Raw genomic sequence first — 24,335 nt, forward strand, 5'->3', positions numbered from 1 at the left:
GGCATGCTATTCCATTAAAAAAAATAAAAAGAAAACGAAGCATGGGCTGGGTTGGGCCACGGAACCAAGCAATTTTGACATAGTGAGAGCGTGAGAGTCGCGAGTTGATACAGAGGCACTGAAAGCGTGTGGTTCTGGAAGGTTGCGGACAATGGAGAACGATATGCTCTATAAGGTCTTCTAGATCATCGCAGTGACGACCTCTAGGAGAGTCAACTTGTTGCAAGCGGTAAACAACAACAACAGCAACAAATAAGTGGTGATGATGTATTAGTGGGATGTTTCGCCGCTGAGGCGGCACCCTATCCCACATTGCGGTACCGCCACTGAGTCCGATGAAATAATGTAGTTCGTACATATTAAATCTTTAGAAAGCTTCAGTGTCATTTTTGAGCGTGCTACGTCCTTTCTATATATACGCTAATGTTCTCTCGGACGAGCCTTTCCTCGACAACATTAAAAGTCCTCGAAGTCCTTGCACCACACTCATAAAAAAGGACTTCACCGCATCGCACGCTCCTAGCCAACCATTGTCTCGAAACGACATCGTTCTTTCCCCCGATTTGTTACAAACGGGAGGCGTGTGCCTTTTCTGTGACACACCGATGCAGTCGTGTTAATCGACACATTAACAGGTATCACGCTGTGTTATGGTCGGCCTTCAACGTGTTATGGAGGTGAAGTGCCCGTTTTAAGAGTGCTGCTGGACGAAAGTACTTGATTACCAAATGTCTGCATTATGACGCAAATACACGTATAGGAAATAATCCTGGACGAAATAGGCCATTATCCATCTCGAAAACGTGTAGCTTCATTTTTGTACGTGCTACACAACTGCATCGAGGCATCACGTTTGTCTGGAATCCCCTAAACGCAGCTGATACGTGGAGTGCTGTGTAAAAGCATCTGCCTCTTTTGCGGCCACCGATCGATGCTCGTCCGCCATCTTGCTCCTTTCTTCCCGAATTCCCCGAGCGAGCTCTGTTCGCGCATTATGCATTTCATTTGAGGCAGGTGCTTTTAGGGCAGACGGAACGGCTCGCGGCGGCCCAAACTCGAGAACATGCTTTATTAACGAAGGGCCTGCGTGTACTAGTTAGTGAGCACGATGTTTTGTGAAATTATATAGCAACGTATATAATTAGCTTATGTGAAATGCTTGTTTTGTTAGCTAATGCGGGAGTAATAACAGCGCGGTAGACTCGTCAGTGGATAACTATCAGGGCTAACTCGTCAGTGCGGAATTGAGTGAGCACTGTTTTGGAGGTTCGATTCCGATAAGCATTCTGAACTGAAATATGTTTCACGTTTGTTTCACTGTTTAACAGCTAGAAGGTGAGCACATAATAGCTGAAAAGTATAGGAACGTTGACTATAGAAACAATGTTCCGTGCCTGCAACAACCACACTGATCGACATGTACGCAATTTTCTCCTTCCAGCTGCAAATAATGTTTACGGTACTCGAATTATCGGGCACTTTGGAGTTCGGATTTGGAACCGAAAGTCGGTCCGAACATAAAAAATACAGTTCTCCTTGATGTGCGTTGGATGTACCCCTGCTTCATAATCACGTGCGCTTCTTATATACTTCTCGTATATACGGTCACCGCGGTGATGAACAGTGCGCAGTCTACACCTGCTGAGTGAGTGTGTGTGTGTGTGGGGGGGGGGTAAATAAAAATATCGGGAATAGTAGGCTATAAGACGTCAAGGAAGGTGGGCTCACTATTTTTGTGACTCGTCTAATCAGTCGAAACACAAATAAAAATACTATGGAGAAATTGGCTCCATCTAGATGGATGCCGGCAACTCCACCTTCGCTTAGATATAGCAAAACTTAATAATGACGTGAATAACACTTATCGGCTGGTAGTTGATTATACGTATAGGATTGATAGCGTTTAAGAGTACACCCTTATATTATACGTATAGGACTCATTGCGTTTCAGAGTACACTCTAAATCTTTTCACACCTTTAAAGGTGTAATAACGTGCATGACGTACGCCTTTTTTGGTGTAATTTTGGTAACATTATAATGGAGCACGGTTTCGCACAAATTTTCTTTACTCGAGTGTTGTCTATCCTCAGTCAATTCAGTCTTGCAACATCTCAACATTGTTCAACAGTATTGTAGACACTTGCGCATGCTCGATTATCGGTAGCGATGCATATATGCATTAGCTCGTACATACGATATCCAAGACATAATGAAAGCAAGATTTGCACTGACACTTGAGATTTAGCAATGCTTTCCGAATTTTGTAAAATATCATCCTGGAGATGCAATGTTACGCAACCAGGTTGAATGTGCATAGCGCACACCTTTAAAGGTGTGAAAAAGTTTACAGTGTACACCCTTATGTTTTCGCCCCCACCAAAAAAAAGAAAGAAAAAAAAGAAAAAGGACAGTCTCTGTTCGAAATCGAGTATAGGCGCCTCCCGTCCTGAGTCTTTTCCTTCAACATTTCCTTACCGGTTCGCTCGATTTTCTACTTATGATTTCGGGTTTTATGTTTTTCGAAAATCGGATTATAAAAATCGGGTTTCATTTCACGAGCTGCAAAACAGGGTAAAATCATGCGACATCGGGTGGAAAATAATAGTAATAATCAAAGAACGTATCTCTTTAACGATTCTGATAAACATGAGATGCCGTACGACTGCGCTGAATGCGCGGTGCTTTGCGTTCTCCAGCGCCCCTATTGGTGGCTGAGCTTGCGCTTTGGCAAGTTGGCTTCCGGTGTTTTTCGGGTTTTACCCCAAGTGAGGATGATGCAAATTGGGGTTTACCGTGTTTAACCCTAAAACGCAAGGTTCTATGTACAAGGCTTGTGTTGATGATGTTCATGCTATATGAGCCGCCATATAAGTTTCAGATATTGCAAATTCTGAGTTCCAACGCAACGTCTGAGACCTTGGTTTCCAAAATTGCCTAGCGCAGTTTGAAGGTAGTTTAAACGAACCAATAATGTTTGAATTCAAAACTGTACACGGGCCGGAAAGTTTCCTACGGTCCAATAAGATTCGCGTTGAAAGAATGGCATTTAGAAATCGTCGCTCACTCATAACTTAAGATCTTCACTCACAGTTGGCTGCCAATGGAGTTGAGAAAAAGCTTCATTGTCAACGTCTTTTACGCGTCGCAACTGTACAACGATAGCAGACTGTATTGAAGGCAGTGGGAATAGACAATTGTGATTCCGCGCGTATTGTATGTATTAGTTAAAGGTCGTAATGTATTAGATAAAGGTCACAAAAGGTCATGTCTAGCTAGTCATGTCCACTAGTTTGCATTGCCAACTGTACGATAGAACTAGACGCAGTGCTTTCCCACATCGCATTTCATCGCCAATAGTTATGTCCGCCTGTGTGCATTGCCATCGAGCGAGAGAACTAACCATGGAGGTAGCTCCCTTTGCACCATAGACAGTAACTCAACCTTACCGCCGATATTTCGAACAGATACTGTTCTGACTCTGTTCGAAATATCGGCGGCTCACCGTCTTGAGGCACTTCCTTCCCTTCCCTTCACACTTCTTTCTACCCGTCTTTGTCCTATAGGGGAGTTTGCTATACCGCATGTTATGCAGATGTATTTACAGAAAATTTATTTACAGTCCGCGGATATTACGCAGATGTTTAGGAAATAATCTTGTGTTTTTGACTGATTAGATGAGTTACAAAAAATCTTCCAGAGAACAGCACCACAAAAGGGTACCGCCCCCGATATTATGCAAATGTCCAATTCCCAGTTCTGACTGTTTATAACGGTTCTGTTGCGCACAGGATTATCCATGCCAAAGCCCTATAGGCTACTATCGAAGTTCCATCTTTCTGGTGTTCCTCGCGCGCTTTGGTCGTGACGTAGCCCCATACGTCACACAACCATAGACAGGTAGAAAATCCAGCGAACTGGTGGGGAAATAATAAGGGAAGAGCCTGAGGACGAGAGCCCCCATATTTCGAACAAAGTCCTCTCCTGGACCAAGAAGAAGAGAAGTCTCTGTTCGAAATATCGACGACTCTCGTCCTGATGCTCTGCCGGTAATACGTCACGACTAGTTCGTGATAGATGGGGAGGGGAAACTTCCTTGGTAAGGGATGAGGGAAGGAAACAGTGAGTTCCGCGGTCTTGTTGGCGCATCGGGCGTCCAACCCGGACCTCCTGGTCACGTGCACGAAAAACTGACCAACGGAGATTCCTGTTGTTCTCAAAACCGTGATCCCAGAGAAGCCACTTTGCAGGGTGAACCGAAACCTAATTGCGAGTCTAATTATCGAATAAGCAACCCAGGAAAAGATTCTGTCGCACATGGTCACGATGGAAGGAAATCGTATTATAGGTGTTCCATCGGAAAGGGGGCTGCGAAAAGTCTCCACGAGTTGATTGTAGCTGGATTCGATGTAACAGACCACAATACCAGACACCAGGTCAATGGGGATGAAGAACATCCCAAGATGGTATACTCCGAGGATGAGCTGATTCAATGCCGCTGCAGCCGTACGGATTTACCGCAATAAGATGTGAAAGTATTTACAATAAGGAGGAAGATGGTTCGACCACGCCATAAATCTAGCGTGATTCTGCACTGATTCAACGTGTTTTGAGCAATAGATTTCGAAAGTGGAGCTCAAGGTCAGCGTATGAATAAAGATCTCATCTCCCAAGATCTGTATAGAATGCTATCCGTCTCTTGGCGAAACCATCAACCCCTGGACCTGACCGGATATCATACAAGGCAATGCATGGTCGGGATCGCAGTCACGCACAGTGATGCTCAAGGCTCTCATCAAAGATTCTTGAAAGGGAAATCTCCTCGAGAGCCAACACCACTTTGCCCTATCAGTCTTATAGTAGCTGCCCTCTGCAAGTTAATGAAGAGGCTCGAATGCTAAACCGTATAGACTGGTCTCTGGAATCATGACGTCTCCAACCCTCCATGACGGCGCCAGGCTTCAGAAAAAGCGTGATGCCCAATTGATTGTATTATAAGCCTCTTTATCCATTTATTTATTTATTTATTGCGTACCCCGCACCGCCAATGACGGCACTGTATAGCAGGGGAGTGTGGTGTGAATAATTCGGAAAGTGTCCGGGAAACGACACATAATATACGTTAACACATAACTAGGGTTCAGCATTTATTCCTGGGGAGATTCGGCGGGCGGTTTTCGGCATTTATATGTTTTGTCAAATTCAGTTATTTTCGGAATTTTAAAACGTTTTCGCCAAATAGATGCCGAAAAATCGGTAGCTGTAATGACCCATGGTAGCAGGGCAGCTTAGTAGGAGGTCATTGAGAATGGAAAGAATTTCCTTTCCTCTGTTATAGGGTTCCCTTGAACCGCTAGGACCCAGGAATAAAAGCGTTACAAGGGAAGTTTTTTCCCTGAACTAAAGGCTAGTGGCTCCGCGGGGCAGTGTTCCCCGCATTCCACCATGAAAACGAGGTGAAAGAAAAACAAAAATGTGATGTCATGGAGGAAAAAAAAAACAAATAATCGGGCACCGGCATTTTCGGCGTGTAGCACCACATGCGAAAGTGCAATTAGGAGCTTTCCGGAATGTGCCGAATTCCCAATAAAATATTCGGCGGGTGTATTTCGGCACTTTTCGGCAAATGCAGAAAACGCGGACCCCTACACATAACACACATAAACTACACATAAACACAGAAGGGGAAAAAAGATCTAGCATTGTGACAAAACCTTCAGTCTAGATAATGAAATGAAAGCGGAGCATGTGTGGCAATTGAATTCCATTGGGGATTAGAATGTTTGAAGCGAAGGACTTGTGAATAGCGAACTTGAGAGTAGAGCACTTATTCTTTTTTTTTGGGGGGGGGGGGAGGGGGGATTTATGTTAGCAGTAGCAGAACACGTCGGCAGACGAGTTCAGTTTCTCCTTTTTTTTTTCTTACATACAAAAAACAACTGGTTGAAGATTTCACTATGTTTTTTTTAGCATGATCTGTCCTATACTTGATAGGTATACTCAGGCGGCGCGAGGAAGACAACCTTATGAAGGCCAGTGTCGCCGTCTTGTATGTCGAATAGTAGTTTAAGTCTGTTATTCCACCTTCGTGTTGCTAACAGTCGCCAACCTATAACCCGTTCTTAATCTCACTGGAGCGGGTAAAAAAAGGAATAATCACCTGCCACGAACCTGGCTGCCTGACTTTTGTACTGCCTCTAGTAGTTCTTTTAAGTATTCCTGCTGGGGGTCCCATACCACAGAAGCGTATTCTAGAACAGGAAGAACATATGATTTATAAAGTGTTTCCTTTTAACATTCGGAGGACCTTGTTTGAAGTTACGTCTCAGGAATGACAATGAACGACTAGCTTTGTACACAGTATATAGCTTATATGGCTTTCCCAATTAGATGTTGTGTGGAACTTTACCCCTAAGTATTTATATGCATTCATTATAGGGAGAGGGACCGACTCGAGTGTGTATATGCATTCGTAATTGTCCTCTGAGAGCGGTTGACGTGAATTTTGCACTTCGCTACATTTAATAGTGGTGGTGGTGGTGGGTGGTGATGGTGAAGGAGCTCGCCGTTGTGGGCCCCATAGATGTGGGCAACGTCACCACTGACGCCCTGGGGGAATGTGCGTCCTGGGCCGACTTCTAAGGGAACTCTGGCTGTCGCTATAGATTTGATGCCGTACCCCATTTGCCGCACGGTGCATCAATAGCATACACGTCAGTTTCGAAAGTTTTGACCTCCTCGGCGCGGTTCTAATCTTACAGTACAAAAAACACAGTCGTCCGCGAACAGCCTTGTATTGGACTTGATATTACTATAGTAATGTCATTGAAAAATAATGTCATTAAAAGAGAAGTGGTCTTAGTACTGATCCTAGTGGAACGCTCAATGTCACCCCACACGGACACCAGGTAGCGCCATTTACAGCCACGTGTCCTGTTGGACAGATAATTTTCTAGCCAACAACAGCAACAACAACAACAATAAATGGAAGATATGACGACATGGGATCTTTCCCCGTGGTAGTCACATGACCCATACTCCAGCGGTTAATATGAGAGAATAAATTATGGTGCACGCGAAGGCGACGACAGGTCGGAGTTCTCTTTAGAGCTCTTCGAGGAGTCCAGTGAGGAGGGATTTTCTAGCCGCTTTAATACCAAAGAATGCAATCTCGAGCTTTACAGTTTGTAATACAACAAGTTGTGGTGCACGTTGTCAAAAGCCTTCCGGAAATTCAGAAAGACACCGTCTGTGCGGAGAAAGAGACTAGCGCTATCGGTGAACTGACAGTTGCTGGATCCGTGGACATAAATAGGGCGTATGATACAACAAATCACTGCCATGTGCTGTACTGGACCCATGTACTTTGGGCATCCCCGGGCGTGCACTTTATTGTATTCCCGTTTATCTTAGAGAAAGATCAGTTCTTATGAGGACATCCGAAGCCGACGCAAGCTCCCTATTATAGCAGCTGGAGTGGCTCAAGGCAGCGTCCCCTGTAGGCACTTTCTGCGATTCGTGTCCACCAGTCTTAACGCAGACGACACTTGTATCTGGGGACGCTTGCACGAACGTTCAAGAGATTCCTCAGTGATACCCTCAGTAGCTTCGGTAGTGTTTCAGGCGCGCGCTATACAGTCTTCAGCGCTGCTCATGAGTACAGCACTGTCAAAGCTTTTGAGGACGGTACTGAGGAACTTCCTTAATGTGCGTACAAGTGGGTCTTGGTCCTCGAGAAAGCAGCTAACGCTGCGCTGCGTATGGGCTACCTCTAATCGTGTTTGTGACATCACTTTGATATCGCCACGCAATACTCATGGTTGACCATCATCTTCATAATAAGCGGAGGTATTTTAGCGAAGGAGGTTGACGTCTATTGGTGCTACTTAGTAATTTACTTTGTGTGAAAGAGAGGGAGATAGAGAATGAGCCTCGTTGAACGTTAACAAAAAAAATGCAACCCAAAGCATCTCTCGGAGTTATATGGTCCTTCTCTTTGAAGTTCGACAGCCTGACTCACTTCATGAATTATTCACGCGGAAAGCAGCGGAAACAAGCTGCACACCGGCACAGAAATCAGCCGCCGAAGGAATTCCTGGAAAGAAGTATTTCTATATCCGACTGAAAACTTGGCCCGCATTGACGAAGCACGCGAGCAACATGTCAGTCGGGCGGCCACATCATAGGGCTTCAAAAGATGAAATAGCGTCAACGAAGAACATGGCATCTGTCACAACTCGAGGGATGAATTATGTGTTCGCCAAGAATGCGACTTAAGTGTTGGAAATGCTCGAGGGTATATACCCAGTTCGAAGGCACTGGCGGCAAGTTGAACATACAGAATGTGGGTTCATAGTGGCGATGATTGAGGTTACGCAAATATTTCTGAGGTCGAAAGTCGCTTCTGCTTCTTGAATGCATCACGGGGAGTCATGGATGAGTTCGAAGTGTCGTTCCCGGAATACTCGTATGGCATCGTATGGCATTAAGCGCAAGAGCATGTTTTTTTTTTTTTTTTTTTTTTAAGGCTATTCTTGTTCTCGACAATGTTTGTAAAAGTAAGAGTCGCTTGACCATCTCATTTCTCTTTCGCAAACATGAACACTAAAAATATCGACCTTTCTCTCTTAAAGGTACAGAGCAGAACCGTCCATGATGGAAATGCAGAGAGCATCCATGCATCCGGCTTCACTGTCACGCCATCGTGCTCTGCGGGATGCCAGCTTTACAAGTGAGTTGCGTATCAGCAAGACACTTCAATATGGACTCTGTTTCACTCAGATACTGTTTTTTGCGTCGCAGTTTAAGCTTTTTTCTTTTTTTCTCAACGAGGACTAACTTGCTTCAGACATTACCGCTGTATAAGTCTTTATACCGGCATGCAAAACGAAAGAACATGCAATGGCGTATGGAAACACAATTGCAGTTGTTGTTTTGACGTTGTTGAACGAATAACTAATTGACCGAACAGAATGACGAAGCACGCCTGCACATTTCTTAAGAACCGTAAGCAGAGAAATCTTTCCGCTCGCCAGAATACAGAGGAAACGTGAGATGCGCTTCTTTAATTTGTCTTTTATTTTTACAACATCTACTTAGATGCACGTCCAAAGACGGAGATTGGCGGAAAGAAACGAGATGAGGAAAGGGAAAGAGCTCGGCTCGTGCAACGTCGGTGTTCGATGTCTCCATATCTCGTTGCGTATGTAGCGAAAGGGGGAAGGGGGCACTCCACCCCCCACCCCACTTCCCGTTCACATTGAGGAGGGGCAACAGGGAATCGTATGGGCTGCGGGGACGGAACGAATATCTCGCCAACAGTATTAGTACTGCCCTCTCTATACTGTACTCTCGCTGCGGCCAGTATGAATAAAAACGAAAAAAGAAAAAAAAAACGATGGAGCAGCGCATAAAAATGTCACGCGTTGCTCTCTGGAAATAAATCTGTGGAGACTCGCACCGTGGAAAGGGTAGGGAACCTCCTCCTCCTCTTTCCTGGTCGCCGTGCGGTTGCTATGGGTTACGGGAACGAATGTCGTCCAATAATTTGCCCAGATATTCTTTGATATTTTCACGTTTGCTTTTGGTAAAGCATTATGGTGTAGTACGTGAACGGAGATTCTTTTTTTTTTTTTTTTTTCTGTGCCGAATCGTATGAAGCACGATGTTTGATCGAGCATGAAAGCGATAAAGGAATGTATGGGGGCTGCTCGTAAAGCACGATGTATTCGTGGCGACTAGCATCGTTTCCTGCACCGCCGGTGCAGTAGAGAGAAATCGTTACTGCGTGCACTTACATAGTTTTGAATAGTGTACAAGGTAGTTTGTACTGTATTTTCTTGTAAGTATACCCGCGATGCTCGCTACTTGGTACAGCTTGGGACAAAGATCTACGGAACACGGCCCTGGCGTATTTCTTAATCGGAGCGGCCCCCTGCTAGATATCAGGAAGTGGTCGAATAAGAAACGGGGGACTGGCTATTCTATCCATCTCTCAGTGTGTGTCTCCGCTTCTGTTTGCTCCTAGGGATGTCGCTCCCAATTGAGAAATGCGATACCCCGGTGTTCCGTGAACTTTTGTCACACACACATCACACATCACATCATCATCATCATCATCATCATCCATTCATCTATGTTGTTGTTGTTGTCCCAAGCTGTACGTTAAGTACAACCTTGAGGTACTTTACCCTCAGTCCGTGCCCTTAAAGCCATGACTTGTACTTCTGTACAGTATACTTCGGGTTAAATTCCTTCCTCAGATTCGGGGAGGGGAGGGGGTGAATCGTGCGCTACTGTTAAATCCCTAATTCGGGGAGAAGTCGGGTGATAATTGTGCCTTCGGGTGTTATCGGGTGTTTTTGTTTCTCCTCTAGTTTGTCTATTAAGCCCTTTCCTGATCTCTTTTTTTTTTTTGTGTGTGTGTGTGTGTGTGAGTGACCTACCAGCGCTACTCCCCGAAGGCATAGACATAGACAGGGGTGTATTTCTGGGAACGTAAGTGACCCATTCTTACATGTGTCACACGTGACGGCCCTTGTTCGTCTTCAGTGGAAGCGTCACTTGAGGATTTCATAGTGACTGGAATTCGGGGAGAAATTGGGTTTAACCCGGATTGGTCGGAGGTCGGTTCGGGGGAGGGGGGGGGGATATCGGAATCGGATGTGACTCGAAGAAGCCGCTCTCTAAGTATACTGTACTTTGTATACTGCACATCTTATATGTGCCCGATGCATGGTACTTCAAATAGAATTTTGAGGTATCGAAAGTATAGCCATAGAAAAAAAAAAAAAAAAAAACGGAAACGTTGGTGGCACTGGTGCGACCAGCTGTTCCATGACGCTTGATGTGTGAAAGCACTGAGTGATTTAAAAGATTACTTTAGCACGTATGTCCTTGAGGTAGTTCGCCAGGGCACACAGCGCAGACTTTAGCTTGAGGTGCTTGGTTTGGTTGTTGGAAAAACATGAGAATGTAGCGCTCGTGAAGAGGGGCTGGCTACTCCAGTTCAATTAAAGTAAATAGAATGGTAATTAAGAAATAAAAAGGAAAGAGCAGTCGTGCGTCAAACAGGTCACATGGTTGTCACAGCTTGAGGTAATTGTACCCTGTACTGTGCTTCTTACAACTATACCTACGATGCTTGGTACTTGGTACTTTAGGTGCAATTTTGAGGTACTTCGGTGATCAGTGCACGGTCTCAAGGCACAGGTCTAAGAAGAATAACATATCAAAAACGTTTTTTTTTTTCTTTCTTTCTTTCGTTTTTTTTTGCTTGTCAGTTGTTATGAAGGAACAAATATAGTAAATGGAAGCTTGTACTCCTTACTACTATAAGACACGAAGGAATAAAACTTTACGTTAAAATGACCAAGAGGAACGTACTTCCTGCTCCTTGTGCTTCTTAACCTGAAAGAATCCATCCACAGAACACACGAAAGTTGCACTTCCCAAATGGTGACTTACTTTCCGCATTAGCACTTCTACATGCCCCCGACCTCCCCCCACCCCCCACCCCCCCGAGACACACACGAAAAGTGCGCAAACGCCGGCTTTTACATCGAAAAAGCGACGAACACAGAAGCAACCTCAAAGAAACACCGCGGGAAACAGAAAAAGAAAAGATACAGAGACCAGCCACCATATAGTACCCCGTGTCGCCGCAAGAGGGAGAGGTATGGGTGCAAAACCCGATGCGGTTCGCCGATAAACGAAATGTTTGACGCGAGTAAGTCTAGCTTTAATTGGATCTTGCACAATCTGGCGCGGCCATCTTGGCCAGAAAACGAGCCGAAAGCGGTGAAAATCTCCCGCCGGAATATCGGGGGGGGGGGGCAAGGAAGGCACGTGACCAGAATCGCCACTAATGCAGACGCTGCTGTTTTTTGCTTTTCTTTCCACCGGACGCAAGCTTTGAAAGCATATTGCTCCTCGACGAAATGGCCTGGAGGCTCCTGCAGGTATGCATGTACTCTATGGCAAGGCGGCATGTACAATGCTGTCTGATCTGAGATCTTACCAGTGTTTCTGCACTCGCCGGGAAAACGCGAGTGGCGACTGGCGAAAGAAATCGAAGCTCCGACGGCGATGTCAAATTTTTGCCAATACCATCGAATAGGTGACGCACGAAGATGATGGGATGTATGTTTGTCGGTGTGGTAGTGCGTACAATGATCCGTAAAACTATTTATAAATAGGGCCTTGTGTTGTTTTCAGATTTATGTTTTTCTTTTTTTTTTTTTTTTAGAATCGGGTGTAGAAATCGGGTGTTATTTCAGGAACCGTAAAATCGGGTGACATCGGGTGGAAAAGAACGACAACAATGTTTCTCGCGCTTTAGATAAACTCAGCTGTGCTAGGTGTCCAATACGTAGCGTGCTCCGATACCCGAGCAAGTGGCTGAATTGGCATGTTGCCAAGTTCATTTTCGGGTTTTATCCGAAGTGATGATCATGGAAATTGGGGACGAAGACGGGTTTTACATTATTTAACATTTACCGTATTTATGAACCATTATATGAACCATTCTAAACCATAAACCAAAAATCCGTTTCGATGCGGGGCGAGGCTATAGCTGCCACGACCGCACTAACCTATCCAGTTTATGATTTCTTAGGTTAGTTTAGTGATGGGTTAGGTTAGGTTGGGTTAGTGCGGCTGTGGCAGCTTACCTTGCCTTCCCAAATGAGTTTCGATAATGAGGTGAAGCTGACTTGAAGTATGGTGACGGGCCTACTAAAACAATGATGCGCATTGGCGGACTTAATGGTCCTCCGTTTCGCTCATTTCACATAATTAAATGTTAACTGCCGCATGCTAATTAGCTCCTAAATAGAAATTGTGAGAAAGCCCCCTCTTAACGCCGTGCATGGCTCATCACCCCGAAGCCAACTTCATCAACTTTTCAGTTTTCGAAGAAAACAACTGTGAGTTACAGTAGTTAGTTAGTTAGCAAATTAGTAAAATAAATGAGTACGTAGAGAAAGTTTCGTATAGTAATGAGTACCCTTGCTCTAAAAATGCACAGATATTGATTATAGTTAATTATGTTGATAATAGAGTGCATTTTCTCTCATTATGGATTGAATCTTGAGACGCCTCCAACGTTCAAACAGTATATACCCATGTCTAAAGTTACTCAAACTGAAGTGAGTTTATGTTTGTGTATATCGCTGGCAGCTGATGCAGTTTTCGATTCCACGCAGTCTGTGCTTGTGTGATACGACGAGGAGAAATTAGCCAAATCAACAATCAGTATATGGAGTTGGCTCGCTATCTGCTGTGATATGTATTCCGTAAACGGGAAACAACACTTTTCAGTGCTTATGAGACGTTCCGCATTTTTAGCCATGTTTGTCAGCGTATAGCTATATGTTTTCCAATATTAATTTTTTTCCTCATTTATTGTTTGCCTTTGTACAACAAACCTGGTTATAAGACGTGATCCTAATCGCAACTGCACGATGAAGTCGATAATGATGGCTACTCCTCGAAAGGCATTGACTTATGCAGTATGCTTGTCGGTCTATTTATATGTTGAGCTAAGATAATTGCGATTAGTTGAAATTAAGACAGTATCACATTAAAGGAAATGCCCATACTGGGCTGGGCCCTCGACACCCAAAAAGTATCTGTAGGTGATAAGCCACTATATTTCAGGAGCATGAAGGTCGTCTGCTTTAATTTCAGTTCTTTCTACACGTATTGATGAGTTTATCGCACTGGCACAAATATAATATACTTGGCTTCGGGACGCGACATTATTAAATTTGAATGTCCGAATCATCAATCAGGATTTACACCGTCAATGTGATGGAGATTAGAGAGAGAAAAAAAAAGGACAAATGAAGCGTGACTGCTTTTCAACCACTTCATCCTACTGAGCTGCGTGTATATATTTAAGAGAGTTGTCATAAACATGAGAGAGGGAAGAAACGCATCATTAAAGAAAAAAAAAAGTTGCTTTATCCTTCTTTTGTGGCTTTGAAGCAGGGATATAATGAGACTTGAACGAACTTTTGAAACGTGAAACACTTAGCGTTCGCGCTCGGTAAATGCGTTTACAAGAAGTTACTAATGATATAGAACTTTCCCTAGAAGCATGCCGTCATGATGGGTGAACCTAAGGAAAAGGCCTTCCTCTTAATTCGCAGAAGGTGCCGCTTGATTGTTAGCTAGAAATTCCAGGCAACCATGCACATGTACGCACAAGTCATATCGTTTGGAATATTACAACGAGTTAAATGGCCTATTTGCATGTTTATATATATATATATATATATATATATATATATATATATATATATATATATATATATTTAATACGACACGGATGATAACTCGCATACGTACAGGTTCATGTCCTCAATGACGGCATCAATACTGATAACATAGTCGGCAGAACTTATGAATGAACGATTTTATTCACATTGTATGACGATACAATACACTCATGAAAAAAAAAAATTATATTCACATTCGTGAAAATATAACCTTGGAAAAGTTGACTGGTTCAAAAATCCGACAATTACATGTATGACTGATTGTGTCAAAGTATTAGGCAGAAATTAATGGCACCACCGGAAGAGTACCGCTATACCACTGATTCCGCTGGACAAGCTTCAAGGTACCCCTGTACCCGCGGAGAACCCCTGTGGGTGTACCCAAGTCGGGTACACATGCGGCATATGATATCTGTACGTCACACGTGATATACACATTATCCAATGACCAGTTACATGATTTGAAACAAACTTGTGCAAAGAGCCAGGTATATATCACCTCGTAATTGTCAATGTCTTATTTTCATCAATGATACAGCTAACAATGCAAGTGGAGAGGATGGAATATACAATCGGGTACCGCGACTGAAATTTTGATTTTATAAGAGGGGGACCCGGTAGTTCTGAGGAAGAGCACTGTCCAGTGAAATTGAAGCACTTCCTATAGAAGGGGTGGTTCAGGGTTTGCAACAAAACAGGGGCTGACCTTAAGGTCGTGGTTTTTAAATCTAACGTACACGTCTGTCAAGACATCTATTGTCCCGAAGCATGTCACAAACCTCAATATTGCTCGCCTTCGTCAACAACCCGCATTGACTGTTTGCGGAAGGCGTGAAAATAACGTTCAAAATATGGTGCAGCAACAGACATACCTTCTATAATACAAAGGTCTTTACCTTATGTTTAACTGCGCGTATTTAAGATTCAATCTGTGCTACAACAATAATGAGAAGACGGTTAGGATCAACTTTTATTTAAAGCGTTTAAACAATACTTTCGTGCAGAGCCTGCACATAACCTGATGAAGTGCAGGCTCTATACACGAATGTCTTGTTTTAACGCTTTAAAGAAAAGTTGCTCCCAACCGTCTTCTCATTATTGTTGTACTACATAGAAACGCGGATTGTTGACATCGCCTTGTTACCTGTTCTGTTGTGATCAATCTGTGCTATAGTTCACCAGGAGTTCATCCCATGCCATGACAGCTCCATGGTATGCCTTTCAAATATGTACGTGGTTCATGTTCAAGTTCATGCCGAAACTATCGTGCCCAATATTAGATCAGTATTATTGTACGATTAGACAGGAACGCAGCATTCGCAGTACCCTTTAGTGTTTGTAAAGGCTCTCATAATCGTATAGGAAAACACGCATGCCTATCCGCTGATGATGCATTCATGATGGCAGCACGTGCTATCATAGGTGTCATGTTATTAGCCTCGTCTCATGTCATTGTCATCATTGTCATTTCATAGCCCATAGGAATCCGATACACTCTCAACTGACACATACAGGTACACCATTATATTTTACCCTCTCTCTCTTCTAATTTTAGTGCTTTTCGGGAGTAGATGTATTGTCATACTGTGAAAAAAATAAAAATAAATTAAAAGCCTGAGCTTAGGCAAAAAAGAGAACGGTCGACATAAAAGGCCCAAACCCAGGCTTTTTTTTTTTTTTTTACAGTAAGAATTCCTCCACTATAGCGTACCTGCATTTATGCTGTTTTATCAATACGTATTGATAATATTAGCTGATGACCCCTTGAGATGAAACTCCCCAGTCTAGGGCACAATTACAGAGCTAAGGAGTAAATTTCAGGGTCACGGTTCTAAAATGGGGAGTAATTGCAATCTAGGAGACTAAAATATATAATTGCTCCCAAATGTACTCCTTTCTCTCTCTCTCTCTATTTCTCTTAGAGTGTACGTGTGACCTCAACGTTTTACATGATTCCGGACGGCTTCTGGACGATTTGCTTCATTTCCCTCATACTTTCGCTGATAACGACTCCGCAGATAACGATAACACCACATCCATCCGACGACAGTACACCGTAACGGTAGGCAGACCGACATCGTAAAGGCACGCATGCGCGGCAGCGACATAGAGCGCAGCAAGGTCGCGAGAGAAAGAAGAGCGAAACTCACGTCCTGAAAGTCCGCCATCCCGCCGGGAGGTGATGTGCCCGACGCGACGAGCAACGCGGCAGACATGTACTACGTTTCACCACGTTTTCATCACCACGCAGCACCATCACTGAATAATCCTCCCATCTTCACCACCACACCAAGCACACACGCACAGCACGGACGGCAGTGACGTCGGCACGTGCGGCTGCGTGACGCGTTTCACACAACGCTCACGGGATCGACTGACGTTTCGGCAGCGACGGCATCCATGTTTTTCGCCAACGTTGCCAGCAGAAAACGCTCGAGGGCTGAAGCGGTTCGATGCCAACCCCCGCAGTGACGGTGGGCCAATCACGTGGCGCCTCGTCGGGCAGCCGACCAATGAGAGAGCGTTGGGAAGGGTGCGCAAAGGGGGGGATGGAAGAGAGGGGGGACGCCTTTTTGACGATCGAGTAAGAAGGGTGCTGCGGTCGTGTGTATTCGATGGACGGACGCTCCGCCGTTTTTTTCTGTTTTTTTTCTTTTTTCTTCTTCTTCTTTTTGGTTTTGAGAGTTCTCTTGATGGAGACGTGTCTGGTGCTCGAGGAGGGTTTGTTTTATTTGCGTCGGACACTCGATGGCATGCATCTCTCTGGATGTTTACGTGCAAGCATGATCCGCTGGGCGAGTGAAATCACAGGGGAATGGCGTTAACAGCGTGTATGACGCCTGAGGTTCTTGAAGCCACACGGGCCAGCTATAGACACGGGCATCTAGCTGGCAAGCTGATGATGAAACCTAACTGTGTCGGCGTCATGAAATATGGATATCTGATGATTATCTACAGGTGTGTCAGCTTCATAATGAAAAAGACGAGCTTACGATATGTCTTTGAACTCGAGAGAAATTTGTTTCATACGAGCCCCATGCATCTGCGTTGGGGTCAGGACGAGCCAGGAGGAGCTTTTTCGTCGAGGCCTCGGAGTTTTTGTTGTGATTTTGTTTTACACCCATAAAGGATAATGGTGTCCTCAAAACCGCGATACTTCGACCCATATGAAAAATAAAAATAAAATACTCACTCGCATGCTTACATACTGTGTGTATTTACTATTACAGCGCTAATCTAATGCCGCATTATCTGGCCCTCTCTCGCGCTATTACTCCGGCACTCATGGCTTGTCGTAAACTGCCACTGCAATGAATGCTATCGTGATCTTGAAATTTATTTGCACGGGAATACTGTTTTGCGCAGTTCCTCTTTTTTACACTTCCCGGTACCGCTACAGGTAAGCGTAAAGAGAAGAGGAGCGGTTATAACTAATACCTATAAAATTGATGCTATAAGAACTCCGGGTCGCAGTTTTATACATAAAAAGAAAAGAAAGAAAAAGCTCACGTCCTATATACCAGCGGCGTAGCCAGAAAGTATTTCGGGAGGGGTTCTTTGGGGACTTTACGTGGGAGAGGAGTATTTCCGCTCGTTTCCCTCTCCCAAAAGCGCTACCAAAGGTACCATTTCGTTGGGGTTTTAACACTCTCTGGCTATGCCAGTGCGTCCTATACGACTGCAAATACGATTACTTCGACCGCATTGTTAAGAATGCCCATGCCCGCGTTCATAACCGTAACAATCTGTAACTTGCCGGCAAATACAAATGTTTGTCGGCGTCCGATTCAAAGGTAAACTGTCATCCTCTCTGACTATACGATGTAAAAGAATTACGCTATAATTTTTTGGGCGCTGGTCATTGTGCCATATAACGGCTGTTTATGAAGCTATATAGACGTCGGATACTTGATGTATATGCTGCATAATTCAGAGGGCGGCTTATATCTCCAAATATTTATTTAATGCCATCATGGTCATTGTCATCATCATCATCATTATCATTCGCAGACTTGCGAAACTGAGAATCCGCGAACCGCTAATAAAGCGTAATATTGTGAGGGAAAAAAAAATACTACGAAAAAAGAAAACTGAAACCGAAGATGGAAACCCTTCCGAAGCGATTGCTGAGGTTCTCAGAAGCCATGAATCGCTAGAGAAGCCTAGCAAATACCATCGCCATTGTGTAACAAAGGTACGATACTCAAACCATCACCAGTTCCAACAAAGAAAAGTACACGGAATCGCCACACAAACAAACCTGCGAGCACATCCTACACCACAAACATGTACCTCCCATCACCTTTAAAGTTCACACTGCGACGCAATGTTGCCAACATCAAAATCGCGCGAGGTGCTTGCAAGACACCTTGATTGCAGGTTGCAAAGAGACGCCTAACACCATCAGGTGAACCTCCCCATCCTTACAGCCCGGGCGCAAGGTGCGATATTGACGGGGAGACCATAAACACGCGTTCGCCACTCTACAATCACAAGGCGGCTCTCTGTCGTAAGCCTCCATTTTGACTCTCTCACACATTGGTGATAAAGAGCCGTCTCGTAGCTCACTCATTTTCGGAGCGCTTGACAGCGGTCAAAGTGTAGGGTGTTATAAGTTGTGGATGGAAGCTGATATTACAGGAAAAGGTCAATAATACACGAGGTGTTGCACGTGTCGGACAGCTTTCTTCAAAACGGTGCCGGGTTGTCTGCAGGTGAGATGTTTGCTCTCAGAAAAAACGAGGTTGCTTGGTTTTTTGTCGTTACTTTTATTTGAACCACTATATAGCTTCGATTTTACATATACGATGAATCGTGGTTTGAACCCCTTTTGTACTCCGTTGTGCGATGTTTCCTAATACGATTAGTCAATTGATTATCGTAATGTGAGATGTTGTAGAGCGCGGGCTACACTCTTAAAAATGAGGGGGGGGGGGTAATCCGTTGTTGGCAACACAGAAGTGAGCGTCGTCACGATTATAGAAAGAAAAAAAAATAACGGATGGAAGATAGAGGATGAAGGGTGGAGATGCGTAGAGGGTGCATGAGTTCGTCGGGGAGAGCAAAGTATTAGGTGGGTCGTTGAGGAGAACGTCCGCTAGCGTGCCCGAGGTTGTGCGATAGAGATGGGCTTCGCGCTCCTCTTAAAAATGAACTTCTTCACATAGCCCGCTCCTAGCCAGCCATCATCCCGAGTGACATCGTTCTATCCCGCATGATTTGCTGAAAACGGGGGGCGTACGCCATTTTTGTGGCACTATGCCGTCCATAATTGCCACAAAAATGGCGTACGCCCCTCGTTTTCATCAAATCAAGGGAGAGAACGTTGTCGTTCGGGATGATGGTTGGCTACGAACGTGCTATGTGGTGAAGCTCTGTTTTTAGAGTGTATGGATGAACGAGTAACAGCAAGAACAATTAAATTAAGAATTATGATGTCCGAGGTGTATCCCCGCTTAGGCTGCAGGACCCTACCCCAGTTCATGTGAGCTGACGTCATTTAATGATTTAGCGTGACACGCACGCGAATGTGATGATGATGGTGATGATGATAGGAGGGGAAAAAATGGAGATGTGAGCCCGCTCACTGCGGGACAAGCTACTCCAGGTCTAGTAAAGAGAACAAAGAACGCCTAAAAAGATGAATGTGTGGCAGGGTATTCATCATATTTGCCTATTTTCCGTTCGTTGACATCACCTATGTGACGTCAACAAACTTCACCTGACGTGACCTGACGTCACCTGACGTCACCGAAACGGAAAGCGTGGATAGTATGAAGTTCCGTTAGCAAGGTTATGTTTCGTATCCTGTTTTGCACCCACCATAGTTTCGTCCTTGTCAGGAACGTTCGCTGGACCATCTGAAGATAAGCAACAAACATAATTTGACAGCTTTGATTGAATTCGATGGAACAACAACAACAACAAATACACTGATGATAATGACCACGGAAATTCGCTACCATAATTGAAATTTGACCAGGTAATATGACATTTGCAGCCGAATGCCTCGCGGCCTCGCGTTGCATTTTGTTCAAACCAATAAATCAAATATATCGACGAATAAAACCACCAATAAAAGGTGGCTGCAATTGTGAGCACCGTCTGCCATGATACATTCTTGAGTAACATTAGGAAAGCAGGTTGGAATACATTTGCTCTCATGTTTACTGTGTACCGCATCCACATTTTTCAGCGATATACATTTATATGTTACTATGTAATACAGTAAAACGCATTACCACGAACCATACATAATACGTAATGATCTGACCGACTGTTGGTCAGATGTCCGTTTGCACGTTCCCGACTTCGAATTCCTCACCAAAAGGTATATCTTTTGAACTATACCAACGACTGATAAGTTTTTCAAAACGTCTTGAAGAGACAACAGACTTATACGTCACGCGTGCAGCTTGAGACGTATATAATCTTTCTAGAACATACGGGCACCGAATGGCCATAACGTTTTGCCCCTATATCTAAACTGACGAAACGTTTCCAGGCGAAATAAGTAGATCAATTACACTATAACGTTTTGCCCCTATATCTAAACTGACGAAACGTTTCCAGGCGAAATAAGTAGGTAGATCAATTACGCCAGGTACAACTTGTTCCATTCGCACCGAAGTGGTCGTTTCATTTTATAGGTCCCTTAAGAAAGCTCTGTAGAAGCAAAGGCCACCATTACCAGAACACATACAAGTCCTATATATGTATGTATCGTCTTGTTGCTGTACTGCCTTTTACGAGGGACAGTTCGAGGTGCTCGAATGGCTCTTGTGATGACCATGTAACTGATATCCTTACATGGAGTCACGTGGTATTGCTGTACAGCGCAGTAAATGGAAAGCATATCTGAAACAGGCATTCCAAATGGGAGCTATTATGGATTCTCCAATGTTCCACCGTTGCTTTTGTGACGCATGCAGTGTGGGACGTTATCGCGCCTAATGACCTTTTACGCAGAAAGCCAATAGGTGGCAATAAATTGGCGACCAAGTGGTATACTTACTGTGCTTTCTTATCAGTTTTGTTACAAGGTGTCCTCATGGTTTAAATGAGACGAATGCTAATCTGCTACCCTGAACGCATACCACAAACGCTCCTTTGTTAAGAAACCTTGACATCAATGAACGACCAAGCATCGAAAATCTTGTTCTGAGAGTGGATTTTCTTTCCTATTTAATTCCCAACACCTGAATTTTGCTTAAAGTAAAAAAAAAAAAAGAAAAGATAAGTGCAGATGCATTAGATCCAATATGAAGCCTCTCCCCTTTTGCGCTCATTTTTGACGCGTTTCGGGAGTTCTAACAAATTAATCACCGAATCGACGAAATATTAATCACAGTAATCACCGAAAACGAGAAACCCTATACTTGTTCCTCCAAGTCTGCGAGTTTGGAACACCAGCGCTCTGAGGACATATATGATTTGCTGTGCGCAGTAACTTTTTTTTTTACACCTTTCGTGAGTAATATGTTTTGCCCTATGCATGGTACATGCCTTTCTTGTGTATAGGTTCCACTCGATACAGGTAGGTGTTTCCAGAATGGAAGTGACAAAAAACGTCGCTTCAAAATGCCCATCTCGCAGAAAGCGCCATTTGAGGGGAGGAGCATTCCCTTTAAAACGTTGTTTCAAATGGGTTAATTTGCAAATAACACAATTCTCAACACTGTTGTTGCGCCTTTCAGTTGAGCCTGTTGAATAAAACATGCGTATTGTTCCCTTTTACGCACTGAAAAGTGTCCCGCGTCATCTTCAATAAAGAGAGAGTGAGAAAAAAAGAAAGTGCATGTGCTGAGATTTCGGACCATCAGCGTCAGGGAGGGGGGGGGGGGGTCGTTTACCGAAAGAAAGAAAAAAAAAAATAAGAAAAAGAGGGCGAAATTAATCCACGAACCGGACAACTGCGGCATCGTTCATGTTCTCTCGCGACGCCACGAATTATGAATTATAAATTATCCTTAGTAGCTGTACGGTTTATATATACGACAAGAAAAAATTCATAACGCGAGACCGACAGAATTGCATCGGCTTATATAGACACGGCGCAGCTCGCGTGCCTTTTTGCAGATCCAGTCTTGACCAGCATCCAGCGAGAAAAAAAAAAAAGCATGAGGTAGAAAGTGCGATGTTGACCTGGCGATGTTGACCTCTGTTCTTCCGTGTCTGACGATTCCCGTATGACGCGGCGGATGAGCGATTGGCCACCCACGGCCTTTTTGCCTCGCGCGCGCGTCGTCTTTTCCAGGTTAGCGTGCCACTAAACATTTAATGGCCCCCGGCCGAGTCAGAAAAACTTCGTCATCTAACGTTAATCCATCTTTCGCTCGCTCACAACTCGAGGAAAGCGAACGGAGCGGATTAGGATTATCCTGATTGAGAGAGCGAAAGAAAAAAAAGAAGAAGGGAGATAGAATGGCGTGCATGGGCGAATGTCGAGAATCTCTCTGGAGGCACGTTTTTGGTGCTGTTTATTTTGCGGTTTTCGACAGGTTTCCACTTGGGCTAAATCTTTATTTTTGTAATTTTATTGTATTTTTGTGTTTATTTTATTGTATTGTTGTGTAATTTTATTTTATTGTATTGTATTTTTGTGTTTATTTTTGTATTGGGATTATTTTTTTGTAAATTCCGTGTTGGCGCTGCGAAGCAACTGTGGCTATGAGCGCCGTGAGGAAGTGAACAGGGCAGGAGGAACGAGTGGGGGACAGGGAGGTTAGTATGCGTCCTGGGCCGACTTCAGGGGGAACTGTGCCGATATTCGCCTGGAAAACCTTCGGAAAACCTAGGGAGAACCTCAGGCAGCACAGCCGGTGGTGCAGGATTCGAACCCACCACCTCGCAGTCTTCAGCACGATCTTGGCTACCAACAACGGGCTCGGTCATGCCGCTGGTCTTTTGGCTCCGTGGTTTTTCCTCAGTCTTGGCTCTGTGTTTTCTCCTTTTATTAGCTCTCATTTTATTGACAATAGGCTCACTCGGGTTTGATATAGACGCCGTCAATACATGTATCGAAAAAATATGCCATTTCGTTTTTGTAGAAGCGTACTTACCGTGATACGTTTACAAGCTTACAAGTCAACTGTAATTAATGTAGAATTCGGACAACCCCGTGCGTCCGGGCTTCGGGACACAAACCTGGAACTCCCTCATTCCCAATCATGCACGTGCTATCGATCGCAGTACATCGAGATGACCGTATACCGTGAGCCATGATGTACCTCAATTAAAGCACGGCCACCTCACGTACACTCTCGCCCATTCTCTTTTACACGTTTTTCACTCTCACTATCACTCATATACATGAGACAAATTAACACCACGACACTTGAACCAGTGCACATCACGCGTAGGAGATCGCCAGCCCCATTCGCACCTTACAATATCTTCCAGCATCGATTTCTAAACCATTGAAGAATGGAATAAGTTACACCAGATGGCCATTGATTGCGACACCCTCCCTTCTTTTGTCTCCTGCATTACTGAACTTTATCGTGACTCATAACTGTGTTTCCTTTATATATGTGTAAGTGTGTATGTATGTGTGTATATATGCATATATATACCTAATTGAGTACAGCTTCATGTTTTTTTTTTCTTTTTGCATAGCGTTTTCCCTATTTTATTATTATTATCATTGCTGTTGCCGTTATATTGGTAGTGGAATATGCGCACTATGTGTATGTCCCTCCTTCCATGGCGAGTCAAACGCCGGAAGTATTTCAAATAAATAAATAAAAATAAAAACCTAGCAAGGCAACCACGACCAGCAGAACTGAAAACTGCTGTATATGGACTTTATATGGACGACGTTTCCGTCTGTTAGAAGCATGGGACCTCATTTAACGCATGCGCGGTATACCTGCTTTTCTGCGAATGGCCTCGCCAGTTCTACCTGATGACCCGCGGGAAGTTCAGCTTTCAAGAAGCCATTGTTCTGGATCTCCACCCTCGATCAGGTTATTTTTCCGTCATCTCTAGGAGCATATAATACGAGCGCAGCATCTTCTATGGACCAGCTTACTATAAAGCGCAGCCACACCTCG

The 24,335-nt window shown here is 44.2% G+C and overlaps 2 protein-coding genes across 5 annotated transcripts in view; one reads left to right on the forward strand and one right to left on the reverse strand.

The window, feature by feature from the left end:
• Positions 1 to 16,657, reverse strand: part of LOC135390874 (Kruppel-like factor 3) — a 37,397-nt gene extending 20,740 nt beyond the window's left edge. Inside the window, exon 1 of the mRNA XM_064620823.1 lies at positions 16,431 to 16,657. Coding sequence (XP_064476893.1) covers positions 16,431 to 16,496 — 66 coding nt within the window. The 5' untranslated portion in view covers positions 16,497 to 16,657. The remainder of the gene's footprint in view (positions 1 to 16,430) is intronic.
• The window catches only part of LOC135390875 (Krueppel-like factor 2), a 140,016-nt gene that overhangs the window by 58,682 nt on the left and 56,999 nt on the right, over positions 1 to 24,335 (forward strand). For all 4 annotated transcript variants that reach the window (XR_010421831.1, XM_064620827.1, XM_064620825.1 and 1 more), the window contains exon 2: positions 8,632 to 8,729. Coding sequence is in view for 2 of the 4 variants with exons in the window: in XM_064620825.1 (XP_064476895.1) it covers positions 8,715 to 8,729 (15 nt within the window). In the remaining 2 variants the exon portion in view is untranslated. The remainder of the gene's footprint in view (positions 1 to 8,631; positions 8,730 to 24,335) is intronic.

Source organism: Ornithodoros turicata, chromosome 4, assembly GCF_037126465.1.
Source record: "Ornithodoros turicata isolate Travis chromosome 4, ASM3712646v1, whole genome shotgun sequence".
NCBI lineage: Eukaryota > Metazoa > Arthropoda > Arachnida > Ixodida > Argasidae > Ornithodoros > Ornithodoros turicata.